This window comes from Poecilia reticulata, chromosome 16 (assembly GCF_904066995.2).
Source record: "Poecilia reticulata chromosome 16, P_reticulata-male-v2, whole genome shotgun sequence".
NCBI classification, from domain to species: Eukaryota; Metazoa; Chordata; class Actinopteri; order Cyprinodontiformes; family Poeciliidae; genus Poecilia; species Poecilia reticulata.
In genome coordinates, this window is record NC_088845.1 from 9,829,703 (window position 1) to 9,853,140 (window position 23,438).

The 23,438-nt window shown below is 39.8% G+C and overlaps 1 protein-coding gene and 1 long non-coding RNA gene across 4 annotated transcripts in view; one reads left to right on the plus strand and one right to left on the minus strand.

Annotated features, from left to right (window-relative positions):
- Nucleotides 1–304: 304 nt before the first annotated feature.
- Nucleotides 305–3,932, minus strand: pou3f1 (POU class 3 homeobox 1). Its single transcript, XM_008431089.3, has one exon. The coding sequence runs from the start codon at nucleotides 3,571–3,573 to the stop codon at nucleotides 2,446–2,448; it is 1,128 nt and encodes a 375-aa protein (XP_008429311.1). The 5' UTR covers nucleotides 3,574–3,932; the 3' UTR covers nucleotides 305–2,445.
- An 807-nt stretch (nucleotides 3,933–4,739) lies between these two features.
- The window catches only part of LOC108166989 (uncharacterized), a 44,086-nt gene continuing 25,387 nt past the window's right edge, over nucleotides 4,740–23,438 (plus strand). For all 3 annotated transcript variants that reach the window (XR_014083925.1, XR_001777390.2, XR_014083926.1), the window contains exons 1-2: nucleotides 4,740–5,426; nucleotides 12,398–12,530. This is a non-coding gene — a long non-coding RNA (uncharacterized LOC108166989). The remainder of the gene's footprint in view (nucleotides 5,427–12,397; nucleotides 12,531–23,438) is intronic.

Below are 23,438 nucleotides of genomic sequence, written 5' to 3' on the forward strand. Positions count from 1 at the left end.
AGTCATTGATTTACTAAGTAATACATTTAAAAATTCTGCAGATTGTAAATCCTTTTTCGTCCATTTAGCAACTCTTGGGCCTTTATGTGTATTTCTCTCTCTCTCTTTATCTTTAGTTGATTTAGCGCCTCCAGGCATTTTTCTCTGCCAGATCAAAGAGTCGTCACAATTCTCCCTTCAAAGCCTAAAACATGTCATCTGATAGTTTATAGAGGGAGGGAAGCTAAATGAAGAACGCCTATCTTGGCCTTTTCTAAACGAATCAGAGTAACAACATAAGAGCACCACAATAAAAAGACAATAATTTCGCATTAATATTGCACAATTTAATTCTGCGTTTACACAAAGACTTGAAGAGCGTCACAGACTGAAGTTAGCAGGGAATGCCTGAGGTAAAATAACTGTTGTCAGTTCCCTTAAACAGCACATGTACACACAGCTTCTGCTTTCAAACGATGCTTTGTTACATAACCAATCACTGCACCTAAAGAAAAAAAAATAGAAAAAGAGAAAAAAAAACACAGTCTGATCTGCCTCAGCTTCATGTTCATGTTCATCCTGTTTGCCTGCTGATGCTCTACAATAAACGGTAACAAAACAGCGATTGCTTTGGATCCAAATGAAGACACAAGACAATTTCTTGTATATATGTTTTATGTAAGTAATAAAATATTACTATAACATAAATATAAATGTGACTTTGCAGTCTACATTTAGCAATCAACAAACAACCAATGTCATAAATGAAAAAAAAGGAAATCCACAACAAAACCATCGACAGAGCTAAACAAACAAAAAGAGCTCCAAACACTTTTAAGAAATAAATATTTATATATATAAATGGTCAGATTCATAAATGAAATCATATTAAAATATCTTCTTGGAATTAGTAAGTGTACAAAACTGCCCGGAAAGAAAAAAAAAAAAGAAAAAAACAAACAAAAACAATATCTCAGAACAAATACAAGTTTACATATTGGACATATTTACAGATCGGAAATAATCCTGGCAACATTTTCTCTAAAACGTTTCTTTTTATTATTTTTTTTTTTTTCTTGAAAAAAAGAACGTATCCCTCATTAGTGTTGAAAAGCACTGCTGTATTATTTATCTTCATTTTTTATTATCACTATTTTTTTTTACTGATCCAACATTGAGAAATGACACAACGCATGGGATTTTCAGATTTCCTTACAAGTCGAAAGAGAACAAAATAAATAGATTTAAAAGAAAAAAATTCGTTGTTTTTTTTTCTTCTTCTTTTTCTCCCAGTACAGCTTTCTAAAATAATACAGTTTTTCTATGGAAAGAAGGTAATTGGTAGAGATGCAATCAGATTCAAACAGCAAATCATGTACAGGCGTGATATATTCTACAGTTACCTGAGTTATTCTTCGGTTTTATTGTTAGACCAAATGTTTTCTTGAAATGTTTTGAGTTTTAGCAGACTAGCAGACAGTTTCGGTGACGGAATCAACACTTTTATAAACAAACAATAAAATAATAATAACAATAATATTAGCGAAAAAAAAATATAAGTGCTCCATGCAAAGAATATACTTTCTAAAAAGAACAAAAAAAAAAAATGCGATTTAAAAAAAAAAAAACATACATTTTAGCGTCTGATGCTGTTTGCACATTTCGACGTGATCAGTTGGAAAACTTTTTATTATTATTATTATTTATTTATTATTTTTAAGGCATGCCCTCAGAACTTTAAACGTTCTGTTGCATTGGACTTTAACTGTAAATGTATCTGACAGATGTATGATTCACGATTTTCCAACACTTATCCACCATCAAGGAAACAGGAAAAACAGCAAACAATAAACAAAAACAAGCTGCTCCGATGAGCAAATGATGAGCAAAATTCAAAACACGTTTTGTAGGTAAAGACACTTAAGTTAAAGTATTTGCAAAAAGACAGAAAAATAATTATATTATAATGAAAGTGTGCACTCATATTCAGAAATCTGGTTGAGCAGTTTGAGACTGAGAAAAAGCACAAAAAAAGTTGATTCAGTGTGAGCCATTAATCTCCAGTGTTAATCATTTTTCAGACGACCACCTCATTCTAGTGATGTCCAAGAGTTCATGGTGCACCAGGAGGAGGAGATCGAGTCTAACATTTCAGTACAGCCAACTTTTACTTTAGATATATTTTTCCTCTGTTTGATTTGGGTAGATAAAAGATATTTGCTTCAATTTGAATGCGCATGGAATCAGTTTTAGCGATTTTTTTTTTTCTGTTTCCCTATTATGTTCCCCTCTGATTTTTATATCCGATTAACTTAATCTCCGAAAACTAAAAGGAAAAACTGATCTTGTGTGGGGTTTTTTTTTCCCTCCCTTTCGGGAGGACAAAAGTTCAACTTAAATACTGTAAAACTCCACTGTCCCTTTCCCATTTTTCTCTCTAAATGCTCGGATTGTTCATGAAAACAGTCACTGCACAGGACTCTGTAGTGTGCGGTGTAGTGGAGGGGTCTCTGCCTGGGAATATACGTCCTCCATATTCGGGTGCGGGACCCCCACCGGTGTCATTCTTTTCTCTTTTTGTCTTCTGTTGCAAAACCAAACGCGGACCACCTCTTTTTCCAGCTGCAGAGTGCCGGCTAAAGTGCTGATTTCGTGAGCGGATGGCTTTGGGCATTTCAAGAAGTGGTTCTCCAGCGCCCCTTTCACCCCAACCTCAATGGAGGTCCTCTTCTTTCGTTTCCTGCCCTGCGCGGCAATCTTGTCCAAATTGGTGGGGCTCCCCGTGTTCGAGTCTGTCTCCTCCAGCCACTTGTTAAGCAGTGGCTTAAGTTTGCACATGTTCTTGAAGCTGAGCTGCAGCGCCTCGAACCTGCAGATAGTGGTCTGAGAAAAGACGTTTCCGTACAGGGTGCCTAAGGCCAAGCCCACGTCCGCCTGCGTAAAGCCCAGCTTGATCCGCCGCTGCTTGAACTGCTTGGCGAACTGCTCCAGGTCGTCGGAGCTGGGCGCGTCCTCGTCCGAGTGGTCCTGGTGATGACTGAAAGCCTGCTGGGGCGACTCCATCTGGTTATCGTGGCTGCCTGTCTCGTCGTGGAGCGGATCCCGCATGCCGTGGTGCAGGGCGCCCGGCTGTGGACTCAACATCGCGTTGAGGTTTGTGTATCCGGGCTGGGAGTAGACGAGCGACTGGTGGCCGTTGGAAGCCGGGGACAGCGGGGACAGGTGGTGCGTAGATGCGGGCGCCCACGAACCGTGGTGCGCGCTCTGCGTCTGCTGGTGCACCAGGTGAGATCTGTGGTGGAAGCCGGTGGTCAAGTCCTCCCTGCTCGCCTGAACGCCGGCTTTGTGCTCCTGCTGACCGATGTGGGTGCCACTGGACCAGTCGGTGTTGGAGGTGGGCAGCCACTGATGGTGCGTCAGGCTCATCGGATGCCCCGTATTGGTGGCCGCGAGCCCCTGCAGGTACTCGTGGTGCATCATTTTTTGCACTTCTCTGTAGGTCGTCCCCTGGTGCATCCTGTCCGAATCCGGATGCATGAGCGGGTTGGACGGTAAGGAGTTATTCCTCGGGATGTACTGAGCTGTTGTCGCCATGGCTCCAACTTGGAAAACTGACGAGCGCTTCGGAGGTCTCCGGGCTTTAGAGCCAAAAACGCAACAACCTGCTCTGGGAGGTCTTCGGGAAGAGCGAAGACACGCCTCCCCTCGGCTTGTATTGGCTCCTCTCCGACTCAAGCCCACTGGAGAGAAACTCAATAGGCGCACGCTTTCAGAGGACGGCGTGCGCGATGGATGGAGGTCCGGTGTTACATATGTTAGAGAAAAAACATATGTTCTACTTATGAAATGTCTCTTTGAGTTTCTGTGCGCACCTGCTCACAGACTCTGCGTGTCTTCTAAATGTTCTCGGTATAGAAGGTGAGCAGGAGCTGCAGCAGCGGGGTCTGATTGGGTTTCCACAGGTTCGGATCGGTTGTTTTGCAAATAACCACGTGGGGGAGTACGGAGATCTTTTTGAAGGGTTGCCCCCCCCCCCCATCCCCCCTCTCCTCACCCCCTCCGTCTTTATCACACACACATACACATCTGCACACACTCACACACACGTGCACCTTTATAATAGGTCACTGATGATTATAGCGCTCCTCGTTTTAAACAGATTATAAGGCGCGATCCTCTCCAGCTCTGCAGCCTCCCACACGACGAGAGGCGCGCAAATAAGCTGATGTGATGCGTCTGTGAGCGCTTTAGAAAGAAGAAAATGTGTGACAAATTTGAGAGCATTTGCTCTGTTTCAAAAGCCTCCACGTCTGTCATTTATTTGTATTGTCTCCAGTAATTTTCAGTGTTGTAAGACCTCATCATCGCCACCCACTTAGTCATGATAGGCCAAGATGCACGCTCTCTGTTTGGGGCTCTTTTCCCTGACTCTCTGCAGCGTGCAGGTGAAATGTTAAACAGGAAGTATTCACATTATTCGGCTCCAGCCCCCATTAAATTTGATGAGCTTATTTGCGAAATATTTGTTACAATGTACATTTAACAGCATAGAGGATAAGGTTTTATAATGTGTGTTTATTTGTCCTTCCGTCTCTGCAAGTTTTGAATGTCACGCCAACTCTAACCTCTCCAAAAATAGGACAGCAATATAATTAAACTCTTGGAATTGTATTATAGATTTTAGTTTTGGTGTGCCACTCAAGGACTATAAGTCTCCCCCCCCCCCCCCGCAGCACCCCCGGTCCGGCCACCGCTTTAAAACTTTCTACACGTGCCCCCAAATTGTAGGACCTTATTTTTAAATTTAGCTGAAATTATTACTTCATTATCTATAACAAGACAATCTAATTTAATTTCAACATAATTCCTGACAAGATGTTCTACTCAACTCGTGTAATGTTTTTCAAATATCATTTATCGTTTGAAGCATTGCAACTTAAAGAGATAAATCTCTTGTTTTTTTTTTTTTTCCTCCTCCTGGCTTACTCTTCTCTTCCTCACCCGGTTGATCTGATTATTTTTCCCTTCACGTTTTGTCCCAATAGCAAATTACCAATTCTATGAATTGCAAAGCAGCCTCAGAGACGCTGAAGGGGTAGAGAGAGGAGGGGGAGGATGTGGTGGTGGTGGGGATGCAAAGATTGAAAGGGATCTTTGCAAACACAATCACGTTCTTAAATGGAAATGCGGGGCTTTAAACAAATCTTACATCTCTCCCCTTCCATTCGCCCAAAACTCTGCAATCAGGCGCATGTTCCGCTCCTTCTAAAACAGGAGCTGCTTTTTGGGGAAGGTCCCATTTTAATCATTCACCTAAAAGCAATGTGGGTTTTTTCCCCCCGTTTTTATCTCAGCCCCATGCGACTGTTATTCTTTTTTTTTTTCTCTCTTTACAGGAGTTACTCGGCTCTGGTGTTCATTTTAATCCGGGGCTTCATGACTAAACGGTAAGTTGTCTCTTTTCTGCTGTAGATGCGTCCTCGCTGTACCCTTGTCTCCTACGCTAACAGTGTAGTGTGCATGTGTGAAAGTGTGTGTGAGGGGGTGTGCGTTTGTGTGCAAAATGTTGGCCGGGTCACAGGTGCTCGTCATCATCTCCGGAAAGGCGTGGTTTTTGCCCACGCGTCCTTTATATATTTATTGGAATAAGTGGGGGACACTCTTCACGCGTCTCCACGCAATTTATCAATAAGTAAATCCAATCTGTTACCTCGTGGCGTATGAATTAATATATTTTTTTAAAGAGAGAAAGCAGTGATCACTCTGCGACACTCGCAAAACACATTAAAAATGCTTAATTGAATGTGTAAATTGACGGGGGGGTTCATGGAATACTGTTTTCTGCGATGAAATCATAAAATAAGGCTTTTAAAAATGCAATCAGTTGTTTCAGAAGAGTACGGAAATATTATTTAAATGAGAAAGCAATATATTATATTGATATTTCGAGATATTCCAAACAGCAAACTTCTTGGAATTTGTACGTAAACCCCCTGAGAGATCCGGCGTGTCGCTTGCTCTGAGGGACCCGAAGCTCCACGCAGCTCACAGTTAATAAAGACGCGTTTGCCATTCAGTCACTCTTGTCTCCTCCAGTCTATAAAAAGCGCTGGTTTCTGTCACACAGACCCAGGCTTGTGCTTTGCCATGCCAGCGACGAGCTGCTGGAAAAGAGAAAAGCTCCAGATGCTTTGGGCCCTTTTTTGCAGGGGGAAGAATACGGCCTTGTTGTTGCGCTGAGGTGCATTTTTGCCAGGACGCACAAGGTTTCCATGGTGCGCCCGATGAAAGGGGATCACACAGAACTCAGCTGTGAAGGGACGGGCCGCTCAGGGAAAAGACGGCTGCAAATGAGCGCGATATGATGGGTTGAAAAGGGAAAAAAAGTGAATAAAGGATGGAATTACAGAGCGATCCGAGTGTGAACCGCGGAGATGAGTGTTGAGGAAGTTGAGTGACCTCCTTTAGGAAAAATAAGTGTTCTTTGTATCTATATGACATCATGATTTTATAATTTATGCTTCACTTTTTTTTTTGCCAGTTTTCCCTATGATACAGATGTGGGAATGCGTTACAGAAAATGAGAAGCGGAACGAGTTCAGACTTGTAATCCAAACTGCATGTTACGTTTTTATGTCCAAATTATAGTTTCGATATATTTTGCATCAATATTTCATTTAGACACGCAACTATTTTCCAGTTTTTGTAATTTAGGAAATTTAGAAAGCATTTATAGCAATCGTCTCTTAACTTATACCTTATTATAAAGCAGTTATTGTCAGGAGACAGGAAGTTCCTCTCTCATTTCCCGTCTGCTTTGGGATATGCAGAGAAACACGATGAAAGCGTCTGAAGAGTTTCTAAAACTGTCTTTGCATTTTCTGAAATTTTCAGATAGACGATAAAAATAACACAGGAAGGTGTCAATCAATTTTAAAATAAAATGCAGCTTCTGAATTTGCGGCTTTTAAACCGGTTCTGACGCGTAAATCTCTTTTAATTCAGACCAGTGGCGTCTCTAAGGGGGGCCGGATCGGCGGGGGCCGGAAGCTTTGGGGCTACAATCTCTCGTACTAACAAGACGTCTTGTTAGAGAAAATATATTCTTTTTTTTATTGATATCATATTTTGATTCTTTTATTTTTAAAAATTCAAGATTTTACATAATAAGTCTCACTTTTTAAGTAAATCACAATAAACAAAGAAGAACATTTAAACCTATTACTCATAATAACCAATAAGACTAGTTTTTGGCATTTGGATACAACAGAAGTTAAAAAAAGTAGAAAAATAAGTAGACATTCAAAGAAAAAATAGGCAGCTGGTCAGAAACTGTTTGCCAGAATACAACCATATAGGTAGACTTTCTAAGACCATAGGACAAAAGGTAACTATAGCCCCCTGGGAACAGAGTATGTTGAGGGTCTGCCAAGAGGCACACTCTGTTTGGTTCCCTTGAGCTCCAGCAAGTTCTAGGTTGTAGAGATTCACTGCAACATCAGAATAAAACTCCTGAATTTTTCGTATGACTTTCAGTTTTGGTGTGCTACCTCAAGATTATAAGTGCCCCCCCCCACATTCGCCCCCCAGATCTGGTCACCCCTTTTCAAAACTTTCTGAAGGGATCCTTGATTTGTACTCAGCCTCACTGCAGATCAATAATCCTTTTTCATATTTCCAGGGGGAACATTTGGGGCAGCAGCAGGAGCGTGTTTAGATGTTAAAATTCATGCGATGTACCTCCTGCAGACAGTGGAATAATATCCACCAAGTCGTTCAATCAGATAATTGTATTTTGTTTTCACTGTTTTTGACAGACATGCGTAATAGGCACTAAATATGCAATCGCCAAAAGAAAAAGCTGCTTGTAGGCCATCCATTTTGAACACTAAATCGTCCTGTTCTTTTCAGGTAACTTTTTTCCTCTTTCTTTTTTGGCTAATGAACTTGGGCTACTCTGCCAGCATCCCCTTGAGAATGCAGCTAAGGAAGGGGGGTGTGTGTATCTCTTGTGGTAAAAGGTGCGAGTTTCTTCCTCTATCTCCCGGCTAATTAGGCGGGGTCTGAACACGCCAGAATGAATATTCATGAAAACCACCAGTGCGCAATTAGTAGAGGAGAGAGTTCCCAACTTCAATCCCAAAACAACGCATGGCTCGCAGAGGAAGCGGGGTAGAGTTCCCCCCTCCTGCTCCATGTGTCTCTGCTGCCGGAACGCTCTTTGAGCCCTCAACTTGTACTCGCAGAGCTTATCAGCTGGTCTCCTACTCCCCCTCTTCCCCCTCCTTTTCAAAGCAGCCACCATCATAAGTGTTTGGACCACTTCATTTGAATCTCCATGTTGGGAATAACAGATAATCCAATTAGATTTGTCAGGAACCTCTGAGGTGGCCTAAACAGAAAGTTTTTTGTGTGATGAAAGCTTTTGGAGATCTTTGGATTCACCTTTTAACACCTAGAATTTATTTAAAATTATTATTTTTAAAGAACATAAAAACTTTACAACAGATCAGTGATTGTGATCAATAACAAAAGCCAGTCCAGATCCTATCGATACCTTATCATTACGGCATTCTCAAGTGAACCTCAGTCAACAGCTGCATCAGAGAGACTTGGGGACAGAACCATGGCACACTGTAAATAGCATCTTGGAAAAAAAGTTATTAGCTTAAAAAGCAAGATAACAACCTATCCGTAAGTTATGTCAACAAACCACAAACTGGAACCCATAGATGCATGTTGTTAGCAAAAAGTCATACCAAAATAGAAAGGAAGCAAACTAAGACAGGCCTAGTATCTAGCAAACGTTTAAGTATGTATGTACAGGCTGTATGGGAAGTCAGCTAGTTCTCAAAATGTCACCAAAACTAAATCTATGTGAAACTGATAAAATGCTCTGGAAATTTTATTTCACAAAAAGGATAGCATCCTGCATATAACACACATGCATTATGCTTTAGTTACAAAATGTACTTCAATAACTTAAACATAAGTTCTTTTGACAAATCTTCATCATTACAAATAGATCCATCTAAGGCCACTACACATTCACAGTAGCATGTTGGATGTTATTTTTCTATATTGTGGATTTTCAAACAGATAGATTTGAAAAACTTTCCAAAACAATAAATAATTAAATATATCCTACTAAACTGGCTCAATTTTTTTATTATTAAATTATTGATATTTTGTATAACAAAATATTTTTTGTAAGACCTATACTATGAAAAGTAACATACAGATACAAATTGTTGTGGAAAAACAGGATAGAATTGCAGAAAAAAAAGCACAACTAGTTCCGTAGGAATGCTGGTGTAAGCAGCTTATTGAAAACAGGCTAAGTGTCAGCCTGGAGTCTGACACTTAGCCTGACACCAGGCTAAGTGTCAGAGAAATTTCTGGAAACCTGTGAGTTTTACTTCTTTCTTTTTCTTTTTTTAATATATTTTTGTGTTGTTGCACACTAAGTTCAATTTGCTTATTTATTCTGGTGTCCAAAGAAATATACATTGTTTGTTGAGGCATGAAAAAGATAAAGTCAAAGTAAAAAAAACAAAAAAACAAAAGAGTGTCTTATGGTCACAAACAAACAATTGTATTCTCCAAGTTTAATTTTCTTTGCTTATGGGATGTAAAAAGAGGTGGATGAATCAAACTTGTCTTGGTTGATAGCTTTCTCCAGTTTTCTTTGAGGTCTGACCAGTTGATTTAATATTTTTCAAGATTTTTTTTTTTCCCACAGAAGAGAAAATTTGTAATCTTTGGCAAACTGATGTGAGCACATTTATTAGAAAACATTTCCTTCTCACTAGTTGTTCTGGAACTTATTTAGAAATCAGATTTGGACATGCAATCTGAAAGTCCACACTTTAGATGTACACTTTTAGGCACTTTCTGACGACAACATGCCCCTATTTCAAATCCTTTGAATTACCAAAGACGCACACATCTGGACTCAGAGCCTATAAAGCCTCAGTCTACCTGTCTGTGTCATGCCAGTGTGAGCTTCAGCCCATGCGCCTTGCTGCCTGTTCGTCTGCCCACCGAGGACCCCCAATCCTCTGCTTTGAATTCAAGGTGATTCTTATCCCCGACCCCCTCCTGGCCCAGCGCGTTTGCCTCTCGCCTCCATAAAGACGTGTTTATGTATGTATGTATGTGCAGAGAAGAGCACGAGGAGGTTTTTCAAGGGTTGGGAGGGAGATAAGCAGAGGAATTTGAGGCCGGTGAATATGGATGGGGTCCCTGCTTTCAGAGAGCGCTGCTGATAGAGAGGTAAACAGCTCCTGGCCAAGAGAAGGAAGGAGAGGGGTAGGAGGTGGAGGGATATGCTTGATGCATGCACCGGCATACATCTGGGGCTCTAACTCCCTTTCTTTCCTTCCCTGTCATTCATTCTTGATCATCAAGAGCTATCTGTCATTATTTCTTTGTCGTACTTCCTTCTGGGCGATCTTGTGGATTTGGCTGATGGGTTTCCACTATCAATGCGCAGGAAGTTGGAGCTTGTAAATCTGACTTATGGCTCAGAACTTGCAAATTTCACACTGTAAAGAATGTGTTTATCCAGATCAGCAGAATCAGTACTGGTAAAGGTGCCAGTTCAGTTGTTTGGAACGATGTATATTTTATTTCTATATGAATCCAAAGAGAGTCAGTAAATGACCGTATGGGTTCCATATCAGAATTTACTTTGGGAACTCTCAACAAGTTCACCACAACTCAACTAAAAGGTCCTACATAAAATCAAAGTTTGATATTTTGAAATGTTGTGCATTACACATTTAATATAATGAGTATTAAAGCTCACATTAGAAAATAAATCAACAAAAGTAGACTATACATTTATTTAGTTATTTCATTGTGGAACTGACTTGGATTATCTGCAGGCACTTCATGGCAGATACACTTCACCATCTTACAACCTCTTGTTCTCACTTCTTGAACTTTTTCTCAATGCAATGACAACAATATATTGTACTGCATTGAGAGTTTAAGTGACAAATAAATGCAAGTATAGTGAATAATTGTGAAGAGAAAAAAATATAATAATGCATAGTTTTTGATTCAAATTATTGATAAATAAATCTGAAAAATGTTTTGCACAAATGTTTTAATTACCATTTACACTAAAACCACTGAAAAAAATCATTTACAACCAATCGGAAGTTACTCAAATAATAGATAGAAACCACATGTATGCAATAAATTTCAGCACAATTACAGCTGTCAGTAAAGGCCTCACATGATTGCTAGACGTCATTAGTGATCAAACAGCTTCATAATGACCAAGGAACTACAGGTGTAAGAAAATATATAGAATTATGAGCCACAGTTTGAATAATAAAAGAAATCTCAAACTTTGAATATCTCAAAGATCACTGTTCAATCTGTCATGTGAATTGTAAAAGGCACATCTAAATCAAAGTATGAAAGGCTGATTGGAGACTAGGGTGGAGGTTCATTTCTCTGTACGACATGACTATGTGTTGGTCTTGTCTTACAAAAATCACAATAACATTAACGGAAATTTATAGTTGTGACAAAACTGAGAAAGTTTAAGGCACATAAATACCTTATGAGATACTGTCTGTAAATACTTATAGCTCTTAAGAGCAGATAGCTGTTAAAATGTCCAATTAACACTTATTCAATAAGCACATTCAAGATCAGTTTTTGTTAATTCCTAAATATGGACATACATGACTTAATGTTACAGGTCATTTAATCAGTTATCAGTCCTGTAGCAGATGTCAGCCTACATGGATTTCCACCCATGCAGGCTAACATTGAAAACATAATACCAAAGTTAACCAAACAAGAAATAAACATGTGTAATGTTTTTAAAAATGTGTTTAGATCTTTGATATTTTAAATATATTCATGATTCATATATTCATGATGCCAAAATGTTATTTTGTATTGTTTTTCACTGGAGAAATACATCAGAATGCATCAAACTAAATTTGAGTGGTTTTACGGATGCTAAAAGGAGAAATATTTCTACTAATTTTCTTTCTTAAATTTCATATTTTTAAACCAATTAACTATGATCTACATCAATAGAGAACATATAAAATACTCCAGTCCACTCAGTGGTCACTACGCCGATAAAACCCCTGAACTCAGAAAATGTTTGCTTTTGTGTGTGGAACTGTAAGTCCTGTGTTTTTTCATAATTTTTTTAAGTGTACTTCTAAGAAAAACTAAGCATTTAAGGGCTAGAAAGCCATTCCCCTTTGCTGTCACCTTCCCTTCAGAAACAATCGAGACGCCTTTCCCCTTGGTGTCGTATGGGTTTAAGGGCTAAGAATGAGGGGAAAGAGGTGAATTGGATTTAGCGCCTTTTCTCTTCTCCCTTTATCATTAAAGTCCAGGACACTGACTACCTTTTTCTGTCTTCTTGTCTCCCTGACAGGCCCCGCAGTGCTGAGCTGCTTGCCAGCATGGAGGCCACGACCCCAAACGGACACTGTAGGAGTGAGTGAATGTATCTTGCACATACTGCCCCAGTTTTTCACTGTATGTGCAAATATTCAAATGTAAACTGGGTAGGTTCTCATCTTCACTCAATTTAATTTGGCGTTCTTATCTTATCAGCTGTAGTCTGCGGGTTTTCCATCTGCTTGATGTCATGATTTTACGTGTTTGAGTTCTTATCCTCTGAGTCACAGTGGTGCAAGTTTTTCCTAACAGTTCTTGTCCTTTATGCTGCACAATTAAACAGTGACTAAACTTAACTTTATTTGAAGAGGAACATCTTTTTTGAGTGCACTCATGTTCCACATGTAGCCCTCTTTGGCCCCGACTTTCCTCTGGGGCGACCGCTTAGGTTTACTCCACTCGATTGCTCTCTTGGCCACTACTCAAACACAGCTTTGCTTTCTCAAACACACACACACACACACACTCCAAACACACACACTCAGGAGAACTTCCACACTAAGGCCCCACCGCAAAGTTATTAATGAGCTGTTTAATTTTAATTAGATAGTAATTCATGTTAATGCCTGCTTAATGGAGCCAAATAATTCCCCTCGGTCACTCGGGGTCTTTATGCTTCATTTACCAGCCCCTGCAGTTATTCTCTGGCTTTTGTTTTTATTTTACATTTTCAAATCTTTTTTTATTTATTTATTTTTTGAAGCCGTGAGTGAAAGATTAAACAGTCAAAACAGGAAACATATGGGGTGAGTGAAGTGTGTGTCTGCTGAGAGTGAGAACCAGCACCCATATGTTTGTGCTCATTTTACTTTAATGGGTGTGTGTCTGTCAAATGTTGAATTTCTCAGACACACAAAGACACGCACGCACGCACGCACGCATACACACTGACCAACAATCCACTACAGTAAATTGCTTAACATCAGCGCTAAGAAAAGGTCAAAGTCGGTTTTGAAGGCTAAGAAGGGTTAAACCCTCAGTTTGAGGTGCAGTTAACCAAGAGAGGTTGTGACCTTTTGTCCATGCCAGACCTCAAGGTAAATCACTCCTGCCTGCTGTTGTCATGCCCGCTTCTACTCCTGCTTCCCAAACGAAACATCCTCTCCACGGGTTCAAAGACAAGGCTGCAAATAAATGACCATAGTAGCTAAAACTTGTTTGAGTGAAAAGGAGTGGCGAGTTTGTTTATTTTGTGTCCAGTGATTTGTGGAGGATTATTTCCTGAACATTACATCTAATAATTTAGATATAGAGGATATAGAGTGGATATGTAAATTTCTTTGCCATAACAGCTGACATAGGTGAACCATTTTTGCTTCTACATTATTTAAATATCACCAAAAGAGCTAAATTTTTGCAATGCCAATTTAAGAAAAATGACTATAACCCTTAAGTCTTCTAATCAATGTAACATAAACATACAAATTATTTGGTGTATTTATTTTTTTAAAGAATATTTTGGCTCTAGGGGCCTTTATTTCACAGTAGATTGACAAATAAGTGGGTTATGGGAGATGGAGAAGACATGGGGCAAAGGTCAGTGGGCCAGGACTCACAGCCATAGTTTAGATGGCTGTGTTGGGAACTGAGGCCTCCGTGCGTATGTCGCTTCCACCGCTGCATCTTTTAAACCCATCCACTGATCTGTAGTCGCTCCATTTTCTACTTGTGCAACAACTTTTTGCCCAAAGTATTTGAAACTCCACATCTTTGAACTGCTACATTTAAACAATCAGATGGGCCTTCCAGATTCGGTGCTTCATAGCTGACAATCCAATCGTACTTGCATTAGTTTGTGTCAAGTACTTTTGATTGTAGTTAAGACATTTTTTGTTGTTGCACTAATCAACTACCGAAAGAGCTTGTAACATTTATATCCAGGCCAGAACTCAAGGTAGATCTCTCCTACTTCTTGTTGTCACATTTGTTTCCACTCCTGTTTACCCAAAAAAGGGATTATTTTTATGCCTTCCCTACGGAGGTTCAGACATAAGGTTGCGTAGGCGTGATCGCAGCAGCAAGACCCTTTTTGTACGCGTGTGTGTGCGTGTGTGTGAGAAGCAGGGTAGTCCATGCCTCTAAGGCTGTCTCAGTTCTGTCTGAGAGACTTGCTTCTAACAGACCACTAAGCTGAGTGGCTGAATTGAGTTAGTGGCTACAGACAGGCTTTTAATTGTTGATTGACCAGTCTGAGTGCTGCCTGGGCTGGGGTCACTGAGGAGAACAGACAGTGAGGTCCCAAGGCCCCAGCTGTAATTTTAGCCACGTCTCCCCAAAGCGATGTGGAGAGGAGAAAAAAAAAATACAACGGAGAAAAAGAGCAGGGCAGTAAGGCCTCAATGAGAGGAACAAACAAGAAGCTAGTAATTGGTAAGAAATTAGTTCTTTTCTGTTAATTTTTCCTACATAAAGTTTGATCACCAGAGAAAAAGTTGGAGTTGCTGCGAGCAGTGTGGGATCTGAGCTCCACAGAGCAGCATCTTCAGTCCCCACCCTCCCACAATACTTCCCCTCCTTCATCTGTTTGATGATTACAAATTTACTTTGTACCCGTTCCATCCACTTCTTTGCTTCTCCCTCTCTCCCCCCTTCTTCCTTTGACCCTCTTTCCTCTAATTCTGCACGGGGGGCAGCAAAAGCCCATTTTGGTGTTTTAGCGGGTTAGCTCGTCTCTCCACTCCTCCCCTCTCCTCCACGTCTCCTCCTCCACTTCTCAGCTCACAGCAGGTGCTCCTCCTCAGCTAACATTTGTTATCTCTAATCCTGCAGGTTCGGCGCACAAAAAGAGCGTAGTAAACTCTCTCTCAGACCTAATCCCACCACTCCTTTTTTGATGGCACTCCCCCTCGCCCTCCTGTCCTCTTTTTCTCCCTTCACTATCGCTTTTTTAGACTGCTGGAGAGGGTGGGGGGACACTCCACTTCTGTGATTGCCACATAGCTTTTTATCACCACGGCCTTCAATTTTGGGGGGCAGCTGTTGGTAGTGGGGGATTTCTTTTTTTTCCCCAGTTCTTTATACCTCTGATTCCAGCTCTCTTTTTCCTTTCTCTCTCCTTTTGGGCCCCCTTCTCCTTCTCTCTCTGTGTATCATTTACAGTCATTTTCTGGCAATTAAAATGGAGCGCTGCTGCAGGATTTTCGCCTGCAGTGCAACACTACAGTGCTGATGAATAATTCTTCACCCTGCAAACTGGAAAGCTAGCCTTTCTTTCATGTCGCCCCTTTGTTGATTTACCATTAAAACTTACTGCACCGTGCTATGAGCGGAGGACCCAGCTCTGCGGGAGCGGGCAAAAAGTAAAAATGAGGATAAAGCAGATACGAGCACATGTGCTCCAGGGTCTTTTTCCCCAGCCTGGAGTGAGGAAGCCTCTCAGTTACATGAGTGTGTTGTCAGTGTTTGTGTTTATAGTTTAGATTTATGTTGCATGGGCCTTCTTTATTTATGTCCACTGTCTTGTCCTGTACTACTTAGGTTTTATGTTAATTTTTCTTATCGGTGGTTTTCATTATGGGGCCTCGCTGCATTGTGTGAGTGATTAGGCAGTCATTCATCTCTGTTTCTTCCTCAAAACACACACACTCACACGTACTCACGCGCACGCACGCACGCACACACACACACCTGCGCACACACAAACACAGTATGAGCAGTGACTGATGTGTGGATGGAGTGAGTGGGGTGCTCCGGGTGCAGAGGCAGAGTGGTGTTGGCAGTATGTTAAATGATGTGGGTCTCCAGGCCAGCAAAGCTCTGGGCTGTGTTCTGTTCTCAGACTCATCACCGTTTTAAAGATTTATTTATTTTTTTTGAATAACTTTTTTGGCCAGACAAAAAGTATAAACCTGATATTTTTAAATATGTCTCAAAAAGTAAAAAGAAATATCAAGTTTGGTGAGCACATCAAAATAGAAATAACAAAAAAAAAAAAGTAAAAAAAAAAACAGCTGAAAATTGATGGGTTTGATTGTAAATCGGTTTGAATAAACTGATTTACAAGTGTATGTCTTTGTAATTTAACTCACAAGTTACAAATCCCTATTTTTCTCCTATTGCCCCAGCTATCAACTAACTACACACACAGCATTAGTTTTAGCCTTTTTGTCTGTTCACTGACAAAAAGGCTATTCCGTTTTAGATATGAATTACAAACTTCTAGCACTCCACGTTATAATTCCCTGCAACTGCAGCAAGAATGAACAAATGTAATGTGCTGAGGCAGTGTTTTCCTCCCATCACTGGCATTGCACGATTAGTAGTAAGTGTAAAATTATTTTCCTACTTTATGTTAAAAAGTTAATTTCTTCCCCTTTTGGTTACAGAGAAAAAGACTAAAAAATGTTTCATTTGCCATTAACTAAACACTAAACACTAAAATATCTACATGTTGTAAACTGAGTAAAAGCAAAATTTGACAGACTAAAATAAAATGAAACAAAGTTTGTAGAGGCAATCTACACATTCAGAGCAAAAGTTGTTCCTTTAGTAGTTTAATTTTAGAAATCATTATTAATCAAACGGAAATCATTCAAAAAAAACTGCTGCTCAAATGTCTCCTTTTCATCACTGGAGTGCTTTATTCTCAAAATGTCTACATTCTATTTTTTCTATGAAACACAATTACCTTGTGAAATAATAGCAATATACAAATGCATAACTTTCTTTTTTTATGAAACATATTTTAAAATTTAAATTTTTTTTTCTAATTTCAGCCAAACTGTGCCCTCTGGGTTAGAACTTCAGAACTGAAAGATATTTTTGTAGCAGTGAAAGTGAGTTTCAGGTTGTTTAAATTAATTCTATCTTTATTCAAAGTAGAAGATATTATATGATCCCTGAAGCTAAAATACAACATAATTGGCTTCATTTCAAACTATAACTCACTTATTACGACACTATTGGTAACCTAGGTGGCTTTTTGGCATGACGTGCTCCTGGTGGTGAATTTAATGAGACATGATATCGATGTTATGAAATGAATTCATAATCAGATTGACTTAATAGTACTATAATATGACCATTGAGCTTAGTACACAATTTGTCCCACTTCTTTTCACGTAGGCCCCAAAACCTTCGCACCGCTGACTGACAACATGTGGCTGGGCCTCCAGGGTTACTGTTGCTAGCTGTTCTTTACACTACTTTGGTGTGGAGTGTTATAGGTATATACAAATGCATAAACAGTAAAAGCATGAGGTGGAAAGTGATGCTTGTTGTGTAGATTTTTTTGAGTAAAACACACAATCAGAAAGGAAAAGGTCAAATCTGTGCTGGAAAACTTTATTAAAAAAGTAAAGCAGTGTAATAAGAGGAACTGTTGTTGTGGTTTATTATTAGTGCACAGCCTTATTTATCTATTAGGGAGTTACTTTAACCAAAAACTCTTTATATGACCCTTCCATACTCAAAAATGACATAAATTTAAATGTTCATAATTAGGTTTTACATAAACTGTGATTATGTTCTTGAGAATGGAGTGGTTTTAGGTCAGCAGGACTTAGTTGTGTATGTGCTGGGTCTTCCAGGAGTATCCGTTAGTGCCATCCTCTGGATTAATACTAGATGAAGATGCGAGGAGAATCTTCTGCTGTAGGTGTGATGCAAACTGCTTAACACCTGTTAACAGGACTGTACCTTAAAAAGATTATGAACTGTCCTTATGATTTATTGACTTGATTTATTCACTTTTGCAAAAGAGAAGAATATTTTCAAAGTTTTTGAACTTTAATAATGACAAAAAATGAATAAGAAGAAACAAAGTTTAAGTAGCATCAAACCTGACAGGAAGGTTTTTTATTTTATTTTTTTTTCTTCTCTGGAGCCTACATGGGAAGAAGTGTCTTCTTGTCATGTAGTTATCCCCCAGTCAGTTATTAGGATTTCAGCACGCTGACCAGCAAATACGAACACACACTCGGTCACATCCGCTGACACACATGCGAACACGCCAACACACACACAAGCATGCAGCAAGTAAACAAACACTATTTTTTCACACTGTCACACTCACATGGACACAGTCATGCACTGAAGAGATAATGGTGGCCAGAGGCGATCTCGGTGCACTCCCTCTCTCTCCCTCCGTGTCTCAGAGGCAGCGAGTGTGCTCCAGTCCTCACTGTCTGTTAGATTTGATCACCATCACCCAACTGCAACGGACAGCATGCAGCTCAGCTCAGCTGACGGCTCATTGCAACACGCACACATGCACCCAAACAGCCACTGTGCCAGAGGATATTACATGTAGTGTCTGACACCTCTAAATAAGTGTTTACTCTTTCTCTGTGTGTGTCAGTGAGAGTGTGTGTATCTGTGCATGTGTATTTGCCTTTTGCATTTTTTCCCCGTCTATAGTTACCTTCCCATCTAGGACTATGAGTTTGTGTTAGTGTTTGTGAGGGAGGAAACAACACGTCAACGAAATGTACCCAAAATGATCATGAGCTATTTCTGGCCTCTACATGACTTTCTCCCTTATCAGCATATAATTATGTGCAACTTTTCATATCAATCAAAAACATTCTCATTGCATATTCAATCAAGTAAAGAACAATCTATCTGTATAATGATCAAGCAAAAAAAATAAATCAATAAATAAAAAAATTTAATCAAATTTTGTTGTGAATGTGTCATTTGTAGAGATTTGAGGTTAGAGTTTATTGTGAAAACAGTTCACATTTGTACTTTTATATTTTATTCTAAATAACATGCATAACTCCAAACTATGAAATTGCACATAACCGTCATCATGACATATTCAGCTTTGACAGATGAGAAGCATTGAGCTGTTTGTGTGCATTTGTGGGTGTGTTTGTACCCACGTGCACGTATCACAGTCTGTCTGCAAAGAGATTTTAATAAGACAGAAAAGAGGGGGTACAGTAAATCCTACATCTGAGCAAGCCCATCTCTGAGACCCGAGGGTGCCGTGCCATGATTGACAGGCCTCCTTTCACCGGCGCTGTCGGACGCGGGATGGATTAGGGCCGTCTCGCCCTAAAGGGCCATTGTGGCTCCACGTCTCCCAGCTGCTTCACTGCTCACCCCACTCCATGGCTGAGGAGGGGCTCCTGCAAGTGTGTGTATTAGGATGAGATGGTTCACATGGCATCGGCTTGCCTGACCTTCTGCTGCAATTCTCTGAGCTGTTAGAAGCGCACGATATAGAGAACTATTCTAAAGTTCTCCTGCCCCTTGAACTTTTTCACTTTTTGTTACTTTACAACCTCCAACATCAGAGTATTTTATTGGGAGTTTGAATGCTAAACCAACATAAAGCTCAATATAACTGAAAAAGGACCATTGCATGATAGCTATAGTTATATGTTTAGAGTAATTGTCCTGCTTGACAGAGACTCTGTCCGGGTTTAAGAGTTTTTGCTGCTTTCAATAGGTTTGTTTCCCCTAATATTTTCTTGTATAAAGCTCCAGCCATTTCTCCTAAACACTGATCAGTTTCGCTGACCCTGCTAAAGAGAGTATTCCCTCAGCACCATGGTATCTCGGTTTGATGTGCAATACTAGCTTTCGTCCACAAAATGTTTTTTGTGCATACCTGATAAAATTAAATCCTGGTTTCATCCAACCAGAGCACTCTCTTCCACATGTTTGCTGTGTTCCTTACTGAATCCATTGTTGAATTCTACTTTGCATTATATTTTCTCATAAATGACAAAACTTGTACAATGCAATGTGTCACTGCAAAGTGAAGAAGTTAAAAAAGTGTTGGTCAAGCAAAAAGGTGGTTGGACAAGCCACTTTGGTTGGACAAGCAAAAAAGTTTTAATTTCTGCATTTCGACTTATACAATAAAAACCTAGATTTGCAAACTTTAACAAACTTCAGAAAGAAACTTTGTTTTCAGTACTCAGTCTAATATTTTTAAGAAGAATTTAAAGGTACTTTTTTCAGGATTTTTACTTGTAGACTCACACCTACCAGGCGAACATATTTCAAATCATTTTTAAATATCAAGTCTAATATGACAGGTAGTAGTAAAACTGCTGTAAATCCCAGGTGTGTTGCTGTGGGTGCCGGCACCTTTGCCTCCTCTCTGGTGAGGATGAAAGGGGCCATAACTCCAGATGGGCTATGCTTAAATCTTAAACTACTGACGTGATTGCCACAGTGATTAATTGCTCCGGTTAAACTGGTTTTGCTGCCTCTTTAAGTCTTTCCTAGGTCATAAAAAATATTTGCTGTCCACTAAAATTTATTTTGGACGTTGGAGATTTGTCATGTATTCCTCTATGTGACATTTTCAACAACATGAATGCACTTCTAATAAAATGTTAGTGTTGAAAATGTAATAAAATCAAATTATCATTAAAGAAACGAAAAGCTTCTGATTTTGGCGTATCAATTTCTTTATTTTGCAAAAAAAAACAACAGCCACATTTAAAGAATATATATTAGCGTTAAAAATGTAATGCAAACTTATAAAAATGAAGGTCAGTCATATCATATGTCAGGAAGAAATGTGGTTTTGCGTATTCAACTGATAAATCAATTAAATTAAGTACAGATGTACAGCATTGACACTGACAGCTGCAAGAATCTTCTTCTACTACTACTTTATGTGTATTTTGTCTCGTGTTGGTGATCTTCATCAACATGTAATAACATCACTTTTTTAAGCCAACAACTGTCAATTGTAACCACTTACAAAAAACTGGGAGTCACTCTGGATCTCACCTCACTTAGAGTGAGCATGTTCAAAACATGACTGACATTAGGCTGAAACAAAAGTTGTATGTCTACTGAGGAATTGCATGTGTCAGAACAGATTACATTTTAATCCTTTTCTGTAAAAACAAAAGATATAGTTAATTTCAGATCTATTTGTCTCCTGCTGAAATGAGGCAAATTGGACAGTAGGCAGATTAGCAGAGTCTACCCATTGGCTGTGCCTGTTTAATATTGATAAAATTTTGCCAATTGCCACCATATGACCTAATGACTGATTCTACTGTAGCATACCTTAAGCAAGCACATAGCAGCAGTGGAGAGGAACCATTCATTTTTAATATGCATAAACCTCTGACAGAAGCAGGCTCAATATGAGAGTCCATCTTTCCCCCAGTTTAGAACACTGAGAAGAAACGCTGCAGCACTTTCTCACTGCAATGGGTAAAGCACATTTTTGCACAAGTACAAACACTTTTTCTCTACTTCAATCAAATAAAATTTTATTTGTATAGCACATTTCAGCAACAAGGCATTTCAACATGCTTTACATTGTAACAAACACAAAAACACAAAGTCATGCAACAAAGTCATGGCACTTGACTTACATTAAGTCAAGTGCCATCATTAAATCCGTAATTGATTACGTTTCAAATGCAACTCACACCGAGAAGTTGCAAGGTAATAAAGAAAGCATGTTAAAAACTGTCTTTGAAATAAAAAAATCAACACTTGAAACATTTGACATTTGTTGGAAAAAAAAAAAAACAACAGCAACACTAGTGCCCTCTACAATGAAATACATGATCTTGTTAGCAGCAGTCATGATATTATGGAAGGAGGCAGCATCGCAGGCTAACATGCACATCTGTGCAGGCAGCGTTAATGCTGAGCTATACATCCAGATTCTGGCTCAACATATGTTCCCATCCAGATTATGCATTTAGGCAAGCTGTTTCTTATTTGATCAAGACAATAGAAAACCTCAAACAGATTCTGCATGTATTACAACAGCATGACTTGATGCTAAACTGGCCTGCTGGGAATCCAAACCTGTCACAAACTAGAATACAGCACATTTCAAGAGAGAAAATTTGACTTTCAAAATTTCCTTTCTCAGATCAACGCTTTCAAAACATACAGTATGCGCAAAATTGTTTACGCTATTTTAATATTATCACAATTTTCCAGCTCATAACTACAAACGTCAATATATTTATAAGAATTTAACTTGACAGTGCAACAGTAGGTAACAGTAAAAGGACAATGACAGCCTACATGGTTTTAGACATTTTATGCTAATAAAAATCTGACAAATCTGGTGTGCATTTGTCTGTCTGAGTTACTTTTTCCCGAAGGTTGATGTCAAAATATTCACTGTATTCTCATTTATATTCAAAATGATTTCCATATATTAGAGAAAAGAGGGGTCAAAAGGAAAATTAAGTGCACCTAACGTGAGTTTCAGTGTGTGTTTGCATGTTAGAACTTGATATCATCCTTTGAGCAGTTATGTGCCATTGACATGACCTTTGCAACCTCTATGCGTCTTCCCTGGGGTTTCCCATCCGTTTCCAGTGAGGCCTTGCAGGGAGTGCCCATCATGGGGCATTGTTTGGGGTTATAAGGCCTCTGGCGTGGATGCTGATTGGGCAAGGCTCCCGCTTCAGCAGTGCTGGCATTGAGTTTTGGCAGGAACGTGGAAGCCAGAAGCATGCCACATTCCTGCTGAGATTCTCCCAGGCAATTAGGCTGCTACAGTGGTGATCTGCCGTCTAAATGGGAAAGCACTGAGCAGGACGGAGGATTAGCAGAGTCTACCAGTTTGTATTGGCACATGACTGAGCTGCTGGGTGTACGCAGGCAAATTGTTTCTGGTTAAAGAGGGTGCACTGGTAACATGCCCTTCCAGCTTTACTTCTTAGTATTTGCTCTCAAAGGGCACACATAGCGATGAGTCCTTGGAAGAGGAGCCTTGATAGGATTTGTGCAAAGGGTGAAAAAAGTTGCCCTCCTTCCACCCATGTCCCTGTCACCCCAGCGGAAAAAGGAGTGGATCACTTTCACTCCCTGTGTCTCTTTTCCTTTCTCCTCTCTCCATCTTTCTGTCTGATAAAAGAGGAACTATGATCACTTCGACAACAAAGGGCCCGGCTGCTTGTGTTTGGATGAGGCTGTCCTTTCTTCTCTCTTCTCTCTTTCCTCTTCCATCTCTATCTATTCCTTCTAACCCCCTCTGATCTCTCTTACTCTCTCCTTGCCCTCCCCTTTCGCTTTCTCCCTTGCTCATCTATCTCTCACTGCCTGATGCCACTCTACAGCACTGC